This window comes from Mytilus trossulus, chromosome 6 (genome assembly GCF_036588685.1).
Source record: "Mytilus trossulus isolate FHL-02 chromosome 6, PNRI_Mtr1.1.1.hap1, whole genome shotgun sequence".
Lineage (NCBI taxonomy): Eukaryota > Metazoa > Mollusca > Bivalvia > Mytilida > Mytilidae > Mytilus > Mytilus trossulus.
This window is the reverse complement of record NC_086378.1, coordinates 37,216,493-37,239,091: the sequence shown is the minus strand read 5'-3', so window position 1 is coordinate 37,239,091 and position 22,599 is coordinate 37,216,493. Positions and strand designations below refer to the sequence as shown.

Below are 22,599 nucleotides of genomic sequence, written 5' to 3'. Positions count from 1 at the left end.
AGATGTTTTGATTCATTGACAAAGGTCATCTGACTTTGAGTGAGCAATAAACCTAGGTATTTATGATGTTTTGTTTTGAACATACTAATTGACATTTCAACAAATTTCAATAACAGCTTGAAATATTACTGAACTCATAGTATGAAATGGAATAAGATAAAAATTTATAATGTTGCCACAATCTTAGTCAAAATAAGTAAATTTATAATGTCAGTACATATATAGCTTGATTTTTACACTATCTACTATGTGCCTAATGGAAAGGTCAAATAAACATCTGCTGCTATGGAAACAAGAAAAAAACATAAACAGCAAAACATGACTGAGTCTGTGCTGGATTTTTGAGACACTTTTCATTGAAAATAATGCCTTAATGGATGGAATTTAAGGTTAGTTTTCTCAATTGAATTGTTTCATATTTTTCATGTCAAGGCCTTTTTACAGCTGACCATAAGGTATGTTTTTTTTCTCAACATTGAAGGCTGTACAGTTGTCTTTAATTGCTTACATCAACTTCATTTGGGCCTTGGTGGATAGTTGTCTCATTTGCACTCATTCCACATCTATTTATTTCTATATTAAAGCATGCCGAACAAATCTTTTGTATTGAGGCCATATTTACAAATGCACACCATAGATAAATATACAAGATTATTATTCTTGAACTTTATCAAAATTGCAAATTAAACATAAGATATAGGAGTCTGAAGATAAAGGCACACGTTATTGTGGATACCAAATACCGGTACTTAAAAGTCTTTTAAGCTGCACTATATTGCACTCAAACATCAATTTATGTTAACCCCCTTTTGTGTTTTTGTTGGTTTTTTTAGGGCAGGTGGTTGAAGCAGGGTGTACAGTATAGTGCTCTGGTTACTGGTTTCTTGTTTAGTTTTTTCATTGATAAGAAAAACTGCCTTTTGATATTACAATGGCATTCAAAACACTCTCCTGCCTTCAAATTTGATAATATGCTTTCAAGTACATCATATTTCAACAACATCTTCTTTTATTGAAAAGAGGAGATTATTTTCTTTTTAAAGTACATGGTAGAAGGCATTGATATCTTTTCGTCCAATTATCATTTGACCTTTCACCTGTCGTTATTGACATGTTAATTAACGCACATCTGTAGTAAGATTTTACATTGCTGATACTCCAGTCAATAGGACACGATTTTACATTGCGATACTACAGTCAATAGGACACGGATTTCACACATTAGTCTACAGGGGCTTTCATGTCAAAACTCTAGCGTCATCTAAGTTTTTGTTAAAGGTGTTCAGCAATTCTAATTAGGTTTTCAAAAAGATCAGAAGACTGTGAATTATTAGGTCAAGGTCATATTTCTCTATTGTTACCTGTATTTTTTAATACTCAAATGTCTACACCTGGATAAAATTACTTGAAAGTTGTAGTATAAATAGTAGCCTTATTATTTGACTAATGGGAAGATTATGTAAATAATGGTTGAATTTTGTCATTTTTATATTGCTTTATAGTAGAGACTCAATTTAAATTGTGAACAAAAATGAAATAATGAGTTTCATATTAAACCTACACAGGTGTGTGGAATAATTTCTGAAATATTACTACAATGTACCGTGGTATATGTGTACCTAACAGAAAAGTAACAAAACAGAGGGCTAAGAAGTATTTAGTTGAGGTAAAAGTTCATATGATCTACACATGAGGCTGTCAATGGCAGATCTGGAAAGGGGAAACGGGGATAGAGGCGTCAACTTTTTTCAAAAATCATGCATAGATCTGCCCTTGACTGTGGCGTTGATACAAAGTTTGACTTTGTGAAATAACTTGAGTCTTTGAAGCCAAAGAAAATTGATGAAATAATTGGAGATCATGTAATGTGATCTGATAATCAGATATCCAAATTTAAAAAAAAAAGATAGTCTTGATTGATAAAAAGAAGTAATGAAATTCATTAAATATAAAAATGGTATCCCCTGTATCCTAAAATTTTAGAAAATAACAATTTGGCTGAAAAAATATCTTGAAAAAATTACATTCTTCAAAATGACTTTCCTGTACTTGCAAAGGTGACATTCTGATAACTTTTTGGTCCAATCATTGGCAATATTACTCCTAAGAGATGCATTGATGTCACCTAACTGATCTGTTGAGTCATGATTTTACCTGTGTTGCACCTTTAAAGTTTGATAAATCGTCTGTCTTCTAACCTTTCCGATATATAAATTGTGCGCTGATGTGTTCTTAAGAATTTTGTAGTACAAGGTGTAAGTGTGTACTAGCCTAGGACAACTTAAATTGATTTTTAGAGAAAAGATCCATTGAAACGGTCCAATTTATTATATTTTGAGATGAATTTTAGTATTATATAACTTTAGTATTTAATATTCATTTAATTTGCATTTTATTTCTTTGTAGTATTGTAATTCTAAAATGATTGTTCCGTGATGAAAAGTGGGATATAGAAAGCATCTCCTATCTCCAATGTCATCTGTCAGAAATAGTATGCTGCTTTGTTAGGGTACCAGATTTCCCACATATTGAATAGGGTAAAATTTTCATTGGAGACTTTTTTTAAACAAATTTGCATTTGTAGGAGTAAGGAATGTCATATCACAGCATTTTAATGAGGATGGAAGATGTGCAGTGCATGCATATTTGTGTACAAAGGTTACGATTATGCCTGTTGCATGTAAATATGATACAAAGGGGGTACAAAGCCGATCTCTTTCCAACAATTGAGAATTAAAACAATTACTATTTTTAAAGATGCATGAACATATAGTGTTAAAAATGTGATTGTGATACAAAGGCGTCTCTTTACATAAAAAATCCTGCGAGAAAGATAGTCCTTAGTCATGAACATTTTAGAATAACTAATACTATTGACATATTAACCCAAGATGACCTACTGCCATCAGTGTATGTAATTGTCTGTTGTCCCTTTTCACTCATCGTCAACATTACACATTTTGATATTCTTGTAGAGTTCTTAACAGAATGTAGACAGAAATGTTACTGTTACTATGGTGCTGATAAGTAAAAACATGCTTTTCTGATTTTGAATAGGCTGGATTATGAAATCCATTTAAAGCACAAACTTAAAAAATATGTTATTTTACCAAAATATAATTACATATATTTGTTTTGAGCTTGATACAAAAATTCAGAAGGGCCAGTCTCAGGTCAAGTTTACTTTTAATCTCTATAATGGACATGGTTTTTAACTTCATGAAAAAAACAGATAAAGTGAAATAAATGCAAACCATGAAGGAACCTTTTTTTTTAACTACAGACTGGATAGATGAGCAAACATTTACCACTGGTCCATTTTTTATAATCATCATGTGGGAAAAACTTCTTTTTGGTTTTAGTGAAATTGCAAATATTAGTATAAAACCATATAAGGGAGATTAATAGGGATAAAATTTCTTCAAGGTAATATAATTGGCTATACATTTATTTGATTAATCAAGAATAAATGCTAGACAACTGATATTTTGATGAGTTAGGGATGTCAACTCTTTAAAAAAGTTGTCTGGCCTGTGAGACAAAGCGATGCAAATCCAGCCTTGACATTAGCTCTTTCCTATTGTCTATCAAATATTTATACTATGTAAAGCCGATAAGCCGTTTTTGGCCTAAGGAAATAAAGTGATGTTATTGCATATAGCTTTATATTTGAGAAGATAAAAGACCTTGTTACATTATATCATTATCTTGTAAACAAATATGTTCATAATTTTTGGAACCCTTTATAGCTTGCTTGTTCTGTGTAAGCCAATGCTCTGTGTTGAAGGCCATACCTTGACCTATATTGGTTTACTTTTATAGATTGTACTTGGATGGAGAGTTGTCTCATTGGCACTTATACTACATCTTCCTATATCTATATAAGTTTCATCTGGCAAATGTCTGTTGTCCGTGACCTTATTTTTAAATTTATGGTTCAGGGACTGCTTGAAAATAACTAGGTTTTTTTTGGTTAAGTGTTTTTTTTCAGTTATAATAAAAAAAAAAAATGGCACAATTACAGCAAATTTCCTAATGCTTGAGAGTAAAATTTGGTAGACTTGCTTGATCTGTTTGTATAAACATTAATTCAAGCTTTGTAATTATTAACATTGACATCTTCAAACAATATGTAAAGACATATTTTAACCTATATATCATATTTAAATTAGATTAGATGTTATCCCAGTTACAATTGTACAATATTCAAACAAAGCAAGCAAACTAACCAAAGTCTTGCTTTACATGCATTAGGAAATTAGTTGTAACTATATATTAACTATGGTATTTATAATCTTTACAAGGTATAAAAATCCATTAGAGAGGGTTGACATGACATTGCAGACCTCATTACAGGAATCTGTGATCAAGGGTTAGGTGTTTAAACAATAGGTCAACTATATATAGAATATAGAATGATTGTCAGGTGAACATATGAGACTGACAGAGTTTAATCCTAAAAATAAAATTAAGAAAAAAATGGGGAATGTGTCAAAGAGACAACAATCCAACCAAAAAGCAGAAAACAGCTGAAATTTCCACCAATGGGTCTTCAGCAGTGAACAAATCTTGCACCCAGAGGGGGGTTTCAGTTGGACCCTTAAAAAAAGTACTAGTTCAGTAAAAATGAGATATTTTCCACTGGACTTTTAACAAAGAATGATCAATTAATCTTATGTGCTTGTGGTTTTATTTTTTTCTAACTGTATTAGTTTTTACAAACAGTTACAGTTGTAATTTGAATGTTACTATTGAAATAATGTGATATATGGCTAATTTTCCCAGCCTAGATAATATAACTAATTTAAAGATTGGGTCCCACAATGTAGACTACAATAAGGTCATAAATTAGGAGATTTTTATGAATGAAAGTATGTAACATTAATGAAATGTCCACCCTTCAGTCTTTTCCCATGTTATATCAAGTATACCTTAGGGATGTGTATTGGAGTTTACCTGTTATTTCTACCTGTCCATATGATTTAAAGGTGTACTTATTGACCTTAGGAATTATTGCCTTGTAATCAAATTGTAAGGTTGGGTTTGCATAAGATTCTTCACTGTGTTATAAGTTACCTGGAGATTTGGTCGGGGAAATAAGCTTTTTTCGGATTATCTTCCCACCTTGGAATGTGTTTACCTCACGGGTTGTTCATGTCAACAATGACATGACCTGAATTTTAACTTAACAGATGGTAAAAAAGAGGGAAAACGTTGTTCGTAGGATATATGATTCGGAATTATAAGTTGAGGAATTTTCGCATAGTGATTTAATAGTTCAGGTAGGATCATTATTTTAAGGATTTCATCTTGAAATTTGGTCTTTTTCATTGTTACAACCCTGCGATGACATGGTAAAAATGTCAAAATTCAAAAGTCATATGAACAGTCTCTTGAATAACAGTATTGAAGTGAAGGGGTTATATCTGCTTTAAATAGTGATGATTCAGCAGGAATTTCATACAAAGAATAAAACAAATGAAGTTGTGTAATTTTTTCAAAGATTAAATCTTGTAGTTTTAAAATTTGTTTAAAATTTGTAAAATTTAAACAGAGTCTTGTTATAACACATCAAGGTGGTACAATAGGTGTTCATTTTAATATAATGAGACGTTGCATTCATGAGGCCTGTTACAAAGGGGTCATGGTAATCATTTTATCTCAAAATATAAAGTGCAATGTACACATATTTTGTAATTTCGTCATAAATAGTGCATAAGTAACAGTCAAACTGTCACCCAATTTTTTCCATCAAATGCACATTTCAAAAAATTAATGTCTCATCAATTATGCTTTAAAAAAGGCCAAAATTGTTGAAAAATTCAAAAACGTTGAAGAGCTATTGTAAGCCCAAACATATAGCCAAGGAATGGGATTTTCATATGAAAGAGATATCAAAAAGTAATCAAAAAGTAATCAAAAAGGATCAGAACTTTATGTAACTAAGGAACTATTAGAATTTAAGGATGCTATTTAATTACTAATAATTAATTTGTATTGTTTTTATCTCCTCACCCTTGTGGATAACCAATGATTTTGATGGGAAACACCCTCACCCTTGTAAATTCAATCCTATTTTTATACATAAAGATTTTGATGTTGTTGCTATTCTCTGTTAGTGTTTATTCACACTTGGACGTATGGTAAAGACAATTGTATGTTATTCAAGATGTTATGTTGACATTGAGACATTGTTTGGTGTTTTCCTGTGTTGTAAAGTTGCTGTCTCATTGACTTATCCTATACATGTTTCTTTTATTCACAAATATTCACATAATCAAAAAACCCCATGCTGAGACTCATTCATGCACTATGAAATATCAACTACATGTTTTAAACAGTTTGTGCCGTGCAGTGTCTAGGTCTTTATGACATACTTGTTAATTCATTTACATGTAAAGAATGGGGCTATGGTATCTTAATATATTACGTAATTTTAACATGCATTTACCTCCAGGTTAGAACTCTTTAACTATTTGACAGATAAATTACACCGAAAATATACAAAAATGTTTGTGTTATTTTGTCATGTTACAAGGTAAACTTTTTTTACTATGAATATTTTAGTATTTTTTATTAGTGCAAATTATCATAGTTTTTTTCATAAAAAGAACAAAGATGACACTTAAGTTAAATGGACATAGCCTTGACTTGACTCATCTTTACCTAAATTTGATAAAAAAAAATGTTTACAAGTCTATTATTTTGCTCTGAGAAAATAATGTGACAGGTGTGGAATTTTGCAGTCTATCATTAAATTTTAATTGCTTTTTTGGAGGTCTGAAACCTTGACTTGCAACATGCCACATTCCCCCACTGTATTTCTGTCTGAGATTGCATGACTTCATTAATCTACCATATATGGAAGTGATAGTAAAATTGTTAAATTGGCACAAATGGAGCAAAGCATGTGGTTTTCTCATGCTTGATTTACCTTTGCAGGTAATTGCATTAAAAATAGATGTGCTATTATTGATACATGCAAATTTTATTTTCAAAGTTGTAGTAAAATCAATAAATCAGCCATTAACTGAAGTGAATTACTAAACTTTTGATGTCTTTGAATTTAATTATTTTACTTTAACTACATAAAAGCATGCCAATCTTGTTATTTCTGTCACAACTGCATTCAAATGCAATTTGTCTATTGATTGAAGTAAGCTGAAGAATAATTTGTAAGACTCGAATAAAATTTCAATATTTTATTTTTATGTTATAATTGCATGTTTTTTGACAATGGGAAAGAGTTGATGTAAATAAAAAAGATATCTTTACTTTCAACCAGTAATTGTGTTTGTATGTTTGTTTAAATGTAAGGGGTTCAAAGTTATCAAGTCAGAAAATGTCCTTTATTTTTTAATGAGCTAAGAAAAACAATTAAATTTGACAAATAAAACAAACAAAAAACTTATGTTGCTCAAGGTAAACAGTTTGTTAATTTTTTATTCAAAACAGAAAAATATGTTGAAATCAGTGATGGTATCTTGTGAAGAGTTGTCTCATTGGCACTCATACCACATCTTCTTATATCTATATACATTAATCTTAAACTAATTCAGTTCTCTTGTCTTACACATTATGGTGTATGTAATTCTTTTGATTCTATTTACAATGTTTTAAATCATTGGGGCATTTTTTACACTTGAGCTAAGTGCTCCAACGATGTCTGACCTGTCAGATTCTACCAACCCATCATTAACGGAACAATAACGCTGAACAATACAGCCAAAATCGTATTCAGATTTTTTACAATACAAACTATGAGGGGTGTACACCTAAAATTAACTGACCATTGATACTATTTTAGTCATGACATTCTGCCCAAGTATTTTTACCTTTTGTTAACCAAATGATTTTTGCATTGTCACAACCATATCTGACGATTTGGAAATAGAAAAAAAGATTGATGGTTGTAGATCAAGGAGAGATAGGCAATGAATACTTTGAAATTTAAATCCTCTAAATCAGCTTTTACATAATGAAGTTATCACAGGGTGTTACTGGTGTACTACTTAAAGACTTATAACAAATCTGTCGGAGAAAACAATGTTTGATATATAATGCATAATTAAAAGATTAGAGATATGATTTTCTTTTGTTAATGCTTTTTGACATTAAAGTACTGAAACCCTGTTTATTTATGTTTCACATTAAAGAGTGCCTCTTACTCTTTTATACCTCTACCTTAAATTGGGGAGGGGGATTGAATTGGAAAAAAAATGGTCCACCTATACATAGAATTAAAGAAAATTGAGTAGTGTTATTTCTACAAGAGGGGGTAAAAAATACCAGAGGGACATTCAAACACATAAATCGAAAAAATAAACCGATCATCATGCCTAAAAAAGAAAGACAAGCAATAGTAAAAAAAACACAACATAGAAAAATAAAGATATTATATATAAGCAATACCAACCCTACCAAAAACCTGGTGTGATCTCAGGTGCTCTGAAAGGGTACACAAATCCTACTCCACATGTGGCAACCATTGTGTATAATATAGTAACGTACATGTATAGGCATACTAGGAGTATAAAAGTAGGATATAAAGAAGTAGGAACCAGTAGCCAATACCCTTAGAATATGGCCTTGACTGCTTAACATCTTGTGAGCCAAGCTTTAAAGTAAGGCTCAAGTTTTGTTCATTTTTTATGCTTGAGTAGTTGGATCTGGAAGATTTATTGGAATGCTCACTATATAGATCCTTTTATAAGCCTAAAAATATCTGTCAAAATTAATAATGATTCAAATAATTCAGATTAAATTCAACTGGAGTTTTTTAAGGATTTATGTATTTTATTAAAACACATTGAAGATAAAATTGTCAGATTTGATGCATTAACATTAATTCTTAATTTAGTCAAATACCTTAAAAAGTATTTATAAAATTTTGTCCCATTTTCTGTGACCCTATACTAAAATTTGCACATGTACCATTCATTGCAGTAATGTACATTGTGTAGAACTATTTATAAAATCATTTTTTGGACAAAAAATTCATTTAAAATTTGGAAGTGCTTGCTATAAACTTTGCTACCTATTTCTAGTGTTGGTACTTTTTTCACCTTAAAAACTTAAATAATCAAGCATCCAATTTTTTGAGGTATCCAACATTCTTAAAAACTCAGTGGCGGATCCAGAAATTTTTATAAGTGGGGGCCCACTGACTGACCTAAGAAGGGTCCCGCTCCAGTCACGCTTCAGTGATCCCCTAAATAAGCAACCAATTTTTTTCCCAAAAAAGGGGGGGGGGGGGCTGGGCCCCTTGCCCCCCCTAAATCCGCCTCTGAAACTTACAAGTACATTCATTCTTATTTTAGTTTGAAACTTGTGGAAGTTATATCATTCAGGTGTTCTGATGCCAGATATAAGTAAGTTTTTCTAAGTTTTACAATTGAATTGTTGAATCAGTACAAGCAAGAAGAAAAAATCAATTAAGGTCTATTATAAACTACAAATATTTGACTTGGAAGGTTCATTCAATAAATGTAGGTTTTAAACATTATTGGATGAAAATGGAAATGTATGCATCCCCCAGGGTGGTGGGTGAAGATTATGAAGTTTACCTCAAGTTTATAAAAATGCTGCTATGGCATTAACAATTTCAAATGTCCTTTCAAAAACTTATCAATATATTGACCAAGCTTATTTTATTGTAATATTACAATTTGACCCCTAATGGATCAGTAGGCCTGTAGGCTTTGTGTATACAACATGTGACGAAGCATTATTAATTTTTATACGACCGCAAATTTTGAAAAAATTTCGTCGTATATTGCTATCACGTTGGCGTCGTCGTCGTCGTCGTCGTCGTCGTCCGAATACTTTTAGTTTTCGCACTCTAACTTTAGTAAAAGTGAATAGAAATCTATGAAATTTTAACACAAGGTTTATGACCATAAAATGAAGGCTGGTATTGATTTTGGAAGTTTTGGTCCCAACATTTTAGGAATTAGGGGCCAAAAAGGGCCCAAATAAGCATTTTCTTGGTTTTCGCACTATAACTTTAGTTTAAGTTAATAGAAATCTATGAAATTTTGACACAAGGTTTATGACCACAAAAGAAAGGTTGGGATTGATTTTGGGAATTTTGGTTTCAACAGTTTAGGAATTAGGGGCCAAAAAAGGGCCCAAATAAGCATTATTCTTGGTTTTCGCACAATAACTTTAGTTAAAGTAAATAGAAATCAATGAAATTTAAACACAATGTTTATGACCACAAAAGGAAGGTTGGTATTGATTTTGGGAGTTTCGATCCCAACAGTTTAGGAATTAGGGGCCAAAAAGGGACCCAAATAAGCATTTTTCTTGGTTTTCGCACCATAGCGATAGTATAAGTAAATAGAAATCTATGAAATTTAAACACAAGGTTTATGACTATAAAAGGAAGGTTGGTATTGATTTTGGGAGTTTTGGTCCCTACAGTTAAGGAAAAAGGGGCCAAAAGGGTCCAAAATTAAACTTTGTTTGATTTCATCAAAATTGAATAATTGGGGTTCTTTAATATGCCGAATCTAACTGTGTATGTAGATTCTTAATTTTTGGTCCCGTTTTCAAATTGGTCTACATTAAGGTCCAAAGGGTCCAAAATTAAACTTAGTTTGATTTTAACAAAAATTGAAACCTTTGGGTTCTTTGATATGCTGAATCTAAAAATGTACTTAGATTTTTGATTATTGGCCCAGTTTTCAAGTTGGCCCAAATCGAGGTCCAAAATCAAACATTGTTTGATTTCATCAAAAATTGAATAATTGGGGTTCTTTGTTATGCCGAATCTAACTGTGTATATAGATTCTTAATTTTTGGTCCAGTTTTAAAATTGGTCTTAATTAAAGTGCAAAGGGTCCAAAATTAATCTAAGTTTGATTTTAACAAAAATTAAATTCTTGGGCCTCTTTGATATGCTGAATCTAAACATGTACTTAGATTTTTGATTATGGGACCAGTTTTCAAGTTGGTCCAAATCAGGATCTAAAATTATTATATTAAGTATTGTGCAATAGCAAGTCTTTTCAATTGCACAGTATTGTGCAATGGCAAGAAATATCTAATTTCACAATATTGTGAAATAGCAAATATTTTTTTAATTAAGAGTTATCTTTCTTTGTCCAGTATAGTAAGCAAGAAATATCTGCAAGAATTTTTTTTAATTGGAGTTATCTTTCTTTGTCCAGAATCAACTTAAATCTTTGTTATATACAATATACAATGTATATTCACTTTTTACTACCAACTGATAAATTTAAATAATCTTTACCATTCAGTGATAACAAGCAGTTTTTTTACATCTTAATATTTTATGATGTATTTAAATGAGTAGTAATTGTTGCAAACTCCATTAGAATATTTTAATTGAAATTAGTTTTGGAATAAGGGAAAGGGGGATGTGATTAAAAAATTGGGTTAAATTTTTCTCATTTGAAATTTCATAAATAAAAAAAAAAATTCTTCAAACATTTTTTTGAGAGGATTAATATTCAAAAGCAAAGTGAATTGCTCTAAGAGAAAACAAAAATTTTAAGTTCATTTGAATACATTCATTCTGTGTCAGAAACCTATGCTGTGTCAACTATTTAATCACGATCCAAATTTAGAGCGGAATCCAGCTTGAATGTTGTGTCCATACTTGCCCCAACCGTTCAGGGTTCAACCTCTGCGGTCGTATAAAGCTACGCCCTGCGGAGCATCTGGTTACATATATATATATATATATTATATTTTTATAACTAATTAATATTATATATACTTCTTTGAAAGATGATGAAAATTTCTGTAAGCAGATGGTAGGTATTGGAAAAAAAATGTTATTGACAAAGGGGTAGATAAGTAAATTATGAGTCATGAAATCTCTGATAATGTGAAAATGATGTAAATATTTGGATGTTTTGGAGTACTTGTAACGGATACCAAGGTTGAGTGAACATTTACAAGAAGTTTCATGGTGTTATTTATTTGCGGTGAAGTGTTGATTATGTCTACTTTAAGGGTAACTGGGTATACATGTACAAATAATGATTTACCGCAGGCTGAATAATGACCCAACATCAAAAGCTCCGGCGTGACACATCATAATGACCCAACTCATAGTTGACAAGGACACTCAGTACATTTTTAGAAAAAAGTACTATAAAAGTACTGGCATCATGGGAAACCCCAGGAATGCCACTAAAGTAGTAAATAAAACTGTGATTTGAGTTCACTTGGTGCGGAGATCACATATAAATGCATTCAGCACTGAAATTCAAGTTGAATAGGGAAACATCCAGTTGATATAGTGAACTGTTTGTTCTTCTGTTTCATGGAGCAATTTTGATTTTATTGCATTGTTAAATTTGGACTATTATCCAATGTACTTTTAAAGTTTGTCAATGAGAAATACCGGTATTTACATTTGAATTGAATTGAGTAATGAGTGTTACTAAATATCTGTGAAACAATTGAAAAAAACTAAGAACTTGTGAAAAGAATTTCAAGCTGGATGATTAATTTGGTATGACAGTAGTATGAAATTGCTTGTGACAAGCGAACAAGGTTATTAAATATATACAGAGAATGTACCTTACATACTTTTGTTTTAGGCTAAATAAAGTTAATTCATAGTGTCTTTGCTTAGTTCATTCATTGGAAGAATTGTTGTGTGGGTTTATTTCAGGACTGTTTTAATCAATTTGTCAAAATGAAGGTTTTATCAATTTGTCCTTTGGGGAGCTACTTATCAACCCAAATGCCAATGATGATAAAAAGATATTTATTTTCTTAATTTCAGTCTCCTAAATAAGAATTCAAAAGGCATGTGTAAATCATAATTTCATATGGATGCTGGTGTAAGACTTTCAAGTCACATTTTAATTGAAAAATCTTTCTCAATTCAATTTTTGAAGATATATTATATTTACATTTTTGAGATATCAAAGGACCTGATAAAAAATGTTTATTTGGGGGATATAATCATATTAAAGTCTGAACTTTTTGCAGAGGACCCAATTAAGCATGTTGATTTTACATTTCAAATTTTAAAGGACGATTAGCTAAACCACATCAAAATCTGTAGCAAAGGAATCAGTAGACAAACATTCTTATATTGTAGATTGTGAGTTAGTACATTTGTCACATACTATTCTAACAAGTTCACTGCATCAGGTTGTGGTTAAGGGACATCTATTTCTTCTATAATATATATCTTTGCCTTCAGAATCAATTTAACAAATGTCTTTTTTTTTAATTTCTCATTTTGATTTATAATTCTGATGTTACATTGTTTGTGGGATTTTGAGTATTTCAGGCATACTATTTTCTCTATTATTAGAATTTGATGTCTAACTTTGATGTATAGATCTCGTGGGAAATTCTATTGCGAAAATTTTTGTCATGACAGTGGGTTTAATGTGTATGGAAAGTGTGGGAGGTTAGATTGTATTCCGTGCAAATAAATGAAACTTGACAAAGTTGTAAAAAATTCATAACTAGTGCTGGTAGGCTTTTTGTTTTGAAGAGTTTTGAGTTGTATAGACTTATTTTGGGGTTTGTATGACTCCTTTGTAGTTTTATTCCTAAGCATGTTTTTTTTTATACAACAGAAAAAAATTTTACACATCGTAACAGAAATAAATAAACTCATCATAGATATCAGGACTAAATTTAGTATATACGCCAGACTCGCTTTTTGTCTACAAAAGACTCATGATCATCAGTGACGCTCGAATCCAAAAAAGTCAAAAAGACCCTGTTCAAATATGAGTTTGAAAAAGGCGGGAAATTCAAAATTGAAAATCTGATTACCATTGCACATCTCTTTTAAAAAGACATGCACATTGCAAGTGCATTCAACACCAGTCTTAATTGACTAGAGTTGTCTGCGAAAGGTCACTGGTTCTATTCTGTCACTCTGACTTCTTCACCAATAAGCACTGGCCAGCACTAAATAACCATTGTTCTGAATTAAAAATCAAATTATCAATTGATCAAACCATTGTTTGCATTTATTACACATTTTTGGGGAGGTTTCTTTCTACTTTAGTTATGCCAACACAATTAACTACCTAATAAGTTCATTTGAATAGTGAAGAAATGAAAACGGAAAAACGTAAAATTAATATCCTTGCGTAACATGACAACAGCAGTGCATGATCATATCCGTCCTGTATCAATAGTGTACTTTATGGTAAACATGAACCATATTAGAAGGAAGTTGGCTTGTTGATTTTCATTTACTCATTCATTTAAAACAAGCTGTTCAATAAGATTTTCTATGTGTTTATTTGATCAAATAAATGGGTTGTAATGACTTGCTGTTATGTCCTACAGTCAACAAAATTATTTTTTCCTCCTATTTCTGATAACAGCTGCCACTAGGATGTTTGATCAATATTTAGGAAGTTCAGGTCAAATATCATGACATTTTTGATAACATCAGATTCATGATAACTATTGAAGAAAAAAACAAGTCTTTATATCACATGTCTTGATAGTGGGGTCAACGTTTATTTGTTCTACCTGGAAACAAGTGGAAATCACATGTCTTTAGATAATGGTGTAGTGGCCCTGTAAATGTAAATTGTACTGCCTAGAAGAAGTTCCTCTTTTTTATATCCACAATCAAATGTCCTTATTTTCAAGCAGCAGACAAAATATTTTCTCCTCAAACTTGTTGACTAACTTTGAAATCAGCGACATAATGGATTTATTTAACCCCCTCAGCAAACTAGTTTTAGGCAAAGGAGATAAAGGAATCACCCTGCCTGTCTGTCTGATCATGTGCCTCTTAAGTACAACTCTTCCATAAAGTGCTGAACAAATTGGTGAAACTATATAGTTGTTGAATATAAGCCCTGTCCTACATGTTAAAGGGAAGATAATGAATGTTCTATGTGTAAAAGTGGTATTGTTGGGACAGGAGTATGCTTAATGCTATTTAATAGTTTTGTGGGGATGGGGTTTTGAATATATCATATTATACTGTTGGGATGGGGTACAATTTTGTGAGTTTACAGTTTGATTTTTCTTGTTTTAAAGATATACATGTAATATTTGCCACTGAACATATAACAAATAACTATCAATCAATCACATTGGCTATTGTAAAATAGTCAAACATGATGTCTCTTAAACATGTTAAAAGATTTTGAATAACAGTTATTCTTCTGTGCCCTTATAATAGATTGAAATTGGTTATTCATTTAAATTACTAAACATCCATAATGTTATTTACATTTTAGCAAAGGTTAAAAAGGGGCAACTGGGTAAAACAAAAATAGGAACGTAATGTCAAATGTGATTTCCCCACTTTTTAATCTACTCCACCCCCTATTTCATTATGTTATAATACAAATTACATGGTACTGTTAACTTCAATACACCATTTTATTATTAATCTTGGGCATGCAACAGTGAACACAAATCCAATACACAAGACACCATGAATGAGCCATTGATTGTAACAAGTACAGACATAGGTATAACATAGGTATTTAAAATGTCAGGTATGTCACTAGATATAGGTAGGGTCACAGTTAGATAGAATTCCAATTTCTCAGCAGTGTTAAATACAACAAAGGATTTTATGCCTTTTAGAATTAGGTAAGATTATTAATAATTGTTTTGTCTGTTCCATTTATTGAAAAATCTGCAAAGTCTGTCAGAAAAGTCTTTTTGTATATGTAAAATGTTGCCATTTCAAGAAATTTACATTACGTATAAATGGAAAGGGATGAAGGGTTAAAATTTATGACAACAATTCATTAACTCATTCCAATGACATTTACTGTGGATTCATTAATTTCTATGGATTTTTTTTGTTTATATTTTATTTCGTGGTTTAGCCAATGTCTAAGAATCATACAAGTGTATAAAAAATTTGTACTTCATTAACTATTGAAGTTTGTGGTTTACCTGTCTCGCATATGATAAGCCACGAAAAATGGTATCCCACGAATAATAATGAATCCACAGTATTTGAATTTATGTCCTTTATTTTGACCAGCAGGATTCTTAAAATCTACTGAATGTCAAATGTCCACCTGAGTACGAAAAACTTGAACATGATAAAATACCAGTTCAGTGTTTATCTTTTTTTTGACAGATTCATTTTTTTATTTTTTTATGAGCACTATGTCACTGCTTAGGTTTTGTCTCAATTTATGTATCTAATATTCAAAACACAATTTGACATTTTTGTACTTTTCTACAAAAATTAAATGAATGGTTTGAATTTATTTCGCTGGATGGTTAGAGAAAGAGGTCCTGTTAAAAACTATTTTTAAAACCTTTAATCTTATGCCCAAATTACCTCACTTATTTTGAAAAGATTGGAAAATAGTAAATCTTGAATTATCAAATCCATTGATCTCTCCTATCATCTCCAGTGTTCACCTTGTTTGTTATTGAGACTGATCACAGAATGATTCAAATTGAAACTCTCATTTAGGTTGCCTTGACTCCCATCTGACTACTTTTACCCCAAAAGTAATGACCTCCTTTCTTCCTGCAACATTGTGAACTTAAGTAAGTTAAAATTGTGGCTCCACATGATGATCTAATACAAAGCAGGGTTCTGATATTCTTATAAAATCAACATATGACTTGTCCTGTTCTGCATGTAAAAATTTGACACTGGGTGTTGTACACATATCCAACTATCCATCTATTGTTTTACCTGGCTAGGGATTTATTATTATACTCTTAAGGGGGCAATACTACAGTCGGTGACACAAAATTGTAGCTGTGTTTTATGAAATGACTGTCATACATATGGGAAATTAGCTGAAGCCCACCTCGGGGTGTTGGATTTTTTCACTGGGTTGAAATCCTATTGTTGGCCTTAAGACTTGGGCTATTTTCTTCTCTTTGGTCAGGTTGTTGTTTTTTTCACACATTCCCAGTCTCCTTTCTCTATTCTTATAGTAAAACATGATTAACACACCACTTTCATTTTAAAGTGCTTGTACTAAGTCAATAATTAATTATTTCCTGTTGATCAACTATTAACATTTTCCCAAAACTTACCCCTATATATGGACATATTAATATTCTTTAAAGTTTTGTTACATCTTTACCTTGCCAACCCAGTTTGAACACAATCCATTGATATATATTTTTCCCTTCTTCAAATGTTTGAAAAGGTAAACAGCATTTTTCTCTGCAAAAAATTTGCCAAATCATTATTTGTTAGCCATAAACAAAGGTATTTGTTTGAAAATCTGATCACAAAAGTAAGGAATAGTATATGGTACATTGTATAAATGTAGATTTAAATTTACTGCTATAAAAAAAAAAAATGATTTTTTTTTCTGATGACATAGGTTTTTACATGCACTTTTATCATTGTGGGAATATTATATTAAATTTGAAGTCTGAAAAACGAGTGAAAAATCTTCAGTTTTTGAAAATTAGGGTTGAAATTATAAATTGGTACTTTGCAAAGAGTAAAAATCCATTTTACAAATGGACAATTAGGTTTATGAAAGATAGTCAAAACATATTATATTCCAGTTGAGCTGTGAGTAGAAACCGCTAAATTGATTGGTTTTTCAATATACTTGTTTCTATTACGTTTACGTAATTAAGTTTACGTTTTAGTGTCAAGTTTTCTGTTTGAAAGAAATATAAAACCACAAAATAGAGCATATATTCTGCTACAGACAAAATTAATTATAAGTTGGACTAAATTTTACTTGGAATTGTATACACTTCAGTTGCTTTTATACCTTGGAGTGTTCTAAAAAAAAAGATTGATAGCAAAAATATTGGGCAACTTATAAAGAGAAAGAGAAATTTTTCAGATACTGAAACAGAAAAAAAAACAAATTTAATATGAAAGTTCTAAATTTAAGAGAGGGACGAAAGATACCAGAGGGACAGTTAAACTTATAGATTGAAAATAAACTGACAACGCCATGGCTTAAAATATAAAAAAGACAAACAGACAAATAATAGTAGTATAGAGGACACAAGTTAACATAGAAAACTAAAGACTAAGCAACACGAACCCAAACAAAAACTATCTAAATCACCATCCTCCTCTTTATAAATAGAAGTAGTAACACACAGGCATATATATCAGCTGATCAAAATATCAACTTCTTTACCGATTTCTAGGCCAATGCTACATGCCAGCAATATTGAGAATCATTTGTTGTGACTTTAATTTTCCTGTATTACAAGTTGATTAAATTGGGAGATGAATTGCCCATTATAGTATTCTGACCAAAGATGTCAATTCAGCTGGTGAATTAGCAATGGCAGATATTAGTTCAGGAATTCTGATCAATATGTTGTGTCTGGAACATTAATGGAAAAACCTTAAGAATGGTTATAGAGAAAATGGGGTGTTTAGAAGGGAGCAAGATTGGTTTTATTGTGAATGGATAGTGGGCAACTCAGACGAGACTATAATCTTGTGTTGTGTGAATGAATTATAGTAAAAGTTGTATTTTCAATCCACATGATGTACAAATGTAGTATTTTGATATATTTTGAGTAACAGTAAATTAATGGAGTTGGGATTTCTGTATGAAATTCAAAGTAAGCTGAACAGAAAAAGAATTTACTTAGACTGTTAACAGTAGGGATTTTGTCGGCGTCTTTTTTACCGTTTTAGAGTTTTGTCTTTTACAAACGGAAAAATTGCTGAGTTTCTGTTCTCTAACTTGAGTTTTTCCCAACCAAATGTTATGAAACTTAAACACAATGATTTTTAAAAATTTGGGTCGCGTCACATTCATGCTTCTTGAGTTATGTCCCTTCATAACATTGTATGCAAGAAGGAGCATCACCTGTGTCCCATTGGCATTGACACATTCCCAATTTAATATTTTTTTAATGTAAGGGAGGAGGGGTCAGCCTCAGTGTCAAGACTATTGGCAATAAACTTTTTTCTTCCATCTTGTGTTAAAATCAGACAGAGAAAAACAAGTTGACCTGTTTAGATTTGAATGCGAAAAATTTATCAGGATTTGTCCCCTAAATCATTTCAGTACTAGTATTACTTGTTTGACCATCAATTTCTGGACATCAGGAATTATATTCCACCCACACTTTCGTATTGTTACCTGTCACACGTAATTACTTAGTGTGGGTGTTCACAAGTTATCATTCCTTCTCCATTTTACATATATCTTTATTGACTGTAACAGTAATTAATGTCTAATTTCATGCAATTAATTGGAAAAACAACACTTTTGATTGTTATATATCATGATTGTAATTTCATCTGGTGAAAAGTGATCGTTCCTGAAATAATTTTTTTCAAATCACGTATTTTTACATTAAATCCTATTATTAGGTGCATTTGTGATGATAGAAACTATTGTTGATATTATCATATTCTTTCTTTTAGATTTGCACCTAAACAGTTTATTTTTGGCTGCATTAAATATCAGATGTGAGAATATAGGACTCAATGTAGTATGAATTAAACCAGTGTTGGGTCCAACACTATAGAACGGCAACCTAACAACCAAATAACAAAATCAAATAACCCAATAATAATATACAAATAGAAAAAAGACATCATCAAAATTGGTGTAGAAATAAGAGAAAAATACTGTTTTTAAAAAGACTGAATGCACAGCTGTTTATGTAAAACAGTACTAGAATATTTTTTAACAATTCTTATATGCAGTTATATGCATACCTACATGCACTCTTGTTTATTTCTATGGAGGCAAAAATCAACACATTTGATTGTGGTGACATTATTATAGGTGATTTAAGTCAATTGTAAAATTTATTGATGATAGTTTTAAATTTTATTAATAGGTCTGTATACTGTTTGTTGGCATTAAAATTTTAATGAAAAATTAATAAATTGGACAAAATTCAATTAACACATGAATTATTGAATTCATTTGCCTTTGTATGATAAAGTCTCAACTGTGGCAAAAATCAGTAAAACATTAAAACAAGACATATATATTGATTCAAATAATTTTTAATTCATAATAGTTTATTGATATGGTAGGTTACTTACAATAGATCTGGAGGATAAAATTATTCATTGATCACTCATAGTCTAAGGTCCACACAGGCAAATTTTAAAATGTATATTTGTATAGTAGTTCATTTACTACGACCATGAAGCCTGCTTTCATGCGTAACAATAATAAAAAGCTGCAGAAAAATGAAAAGTTACCATTGCCATTAACTCTGAATATATTTAAAAGTAGGGTAAATATCTGGGAGACATCAATCTAACAATAAAAGACCACATAAAAGGCACTTAAATTAACTCCAAATAAAAAATAGCCTTGGCAATTTGTGAATGAACCAAGCATTGGAAAATGTTAAATTTTTTTTTTATATAATAGCACAAGTAAGTATTATTAGTTTGTTTTTTACACATGAATTATTTAAGGAAACTGCTAATAAAATATGAAGACTTTTAAGACTTTTGAAGGACTTCTTTGAACAGAATATCAGTTTAATAATCTTGTTCTTTCTATTATTTCAGAAGATGGTGACAATGCTTCGTCCTTCAGATTAACTGAGAGTGGTCAATTGAAATACAATTTCCATGTTAAGTCATTATGTAAAGTGCCAATTAAAACTGAACCTCATTCCAGTGACCGCAATGCATGGGAGCAGGACGAGCAAAACAATAACATTTGCAAGATAGTTGACGTGAGAGGGAATGTAGATTTTAAGAACAGTTTAATGAATAATAATAATAATGGTGGTGATAAAGAAAGTCTGACTGGAAGTAGTACTACAACTGAAAACTGGCAATCGAACAATGTTTCCCGTCAATCTGAAAGTATAAATAGCACCCGAAATTCAATGATGTTAGCCAGTAGTCCTGCTGGTGTCTTCAAACCCCCAATGACAGTGGCTGACCAAAGGCTTATATCAGCCGGAATGCCTTATTCAATGATACCATCTGGTGGACCTGTGTCACCATACAGTTATTTTACACAATATGGATATCCTCCGCGTAACTATCCACAAGTTGATTCTTATTCTTATTCTGCAGTTCTACAAAGCATGGGAAGTCATGCAGCACAAACCCAAATGCCGTGCAATACCTATGGGTCTCAGTACTCCATGCTGAATAGCCCACATCAACGATCAATGTCTGTGTCCGCCTCAGGGCAGGGACAGCATGTGTCATCTCGACATAGCCCGGGAGATACATCAGAAAGAGATATAGACTCTAATATATCACACAATTATGGTAAAGAGGAACGTACACATAGTCTTTCATCAGTAGAAATATCCAGTTCAAAAACTGTATCTTTCAAAGACCCACCTCCAAGGAGGGAATTAATAAACAGTAAAGATATAAACTATAAAGTGCCTAGTGGTAAAGAAGGAAGTTTAAAACATCGAATCTTGACCCGCCCATCAGACAGTACTCCCGAGAGTTCTGTGGTGGATGTACGTTATGGTGAACCTTCTGCCAAAAGAACAAGATATGATCCTCTTAATGTTTCCACATCAAATCACCAAGAAGATAATGGATCTTCTGCAAATTTACATTTCCCGCCACATTTTATGAAGGGTTCTATAATACAGCTCACGAATGGTGAACTGAAACGTGTTGAGGATCTGCAAACAGCAGATTTTGTACATAGTGCTGAAATAAGTAATGATCTCAAAATTGACTCTAGTTCTGTTGTACGCATTGATGAAAATAACGAGCGAGGGACGGCAGTCCTTGGATTTGTTGTTGGAGAACACAAAGTTCAGGTATGGTTATTGCTTGTTTTAAAATCTATAAAAAAATTACATATGTTGTAGTTATGTAAGAATTATTCATTTTCACATACATTTTTGTAGTAAATAATCACATCTGCTAAAAATTAACATGCAGATATGTAAAACTATCAGGTAATAACATTGTTAATCCATATTCTGATATACATTTATCAATACTAATGTAGACCATAGATTTAGAGGTCTAAGTTCGAGACAACAAGGGCATAGTTTCTCACTTGTATGCATGTTCTGGTTATTGGTTTCTGGCTGCTACTCGTGAGAGAGCATCTATCAACACTTTTGATATTTGGTTTGTTAGGTACTTCTATAAAACAAATCCAGTTTAATATTTGGTGGATTTCATAGGAAAATAGCCAATTTTATGGGTCAACAAAAATATGATGATTATAATCATCCACCATTTGAAATGTTGTTAGGAACTAGAAATCCAAGTCCTAATAAATGACAAAAACAATCAACCAAAAACAAATAAGACAAGACAACAACCAATGAACGACAAGCTCCTGACTTGGGGCAAGTGGTGGCAATAAACATTATTGTGAGTGCTCAACCATCTCTCTAACCTAGAACAGTGGTGAAATAGCACAACATAAAAATAATCTGTAAAAATCAGTTAAAAAATGGCTTCACTCATCAGATCGTCAAGAAGCACAAAAGACAAAGTGTTAATGTAAGAGTTCTCTCAGTCACTGAAATATAGTTCAAGAGATATGAATAATCTTCCTTGTAAGGTGTACATGACAGTCCAAAATGTTTTAAGTTTCTATGATATGGATTGGTTTCTCAGTGAATATGGTAGCTCTGTGAAATAATCACTCATTTTCACTGGTTCCTTGCTACATGTCTAGTTTTAAATTATCTTAAAGGTTTTCGGTTACGTCATTGAAG

The 22,599-nt window shown here is 31.4% G+C and overlaps 1 protein-coding gene across 9 annotated transcripts in view; it reads left to right on the top strand.

The window, feature by feature from the left end:
* Window positions 1-22,599, top strand: part of LOC134721266 (homeobox protein 2-like) — a 55,913-nt gene that overhangs the window by 29,735 nt on the left and 3,579 nt on the right. For 7 of the 9 annotated variants that reach the window (XM_063584117.1, XM_063584125.1, XM_063584118.1 and 4 more), the window contains one exon: window positions 20,447-21,681. In XM_063584117.1, the coding sequence (XP_063440187.1) occupies window positions 20,447-21,681 (1,235 nt within the window). Of the gene's footprint in view, window positions 1-5,062; window positions 5,283-15,476; window positions 15,577-20,446; window positions 21,682-22,599 lie in introns of those variants that run through there. The other 2 variants (XM_063584122.1, XM_063584124.1) reach the window with 2 other exon arrangements.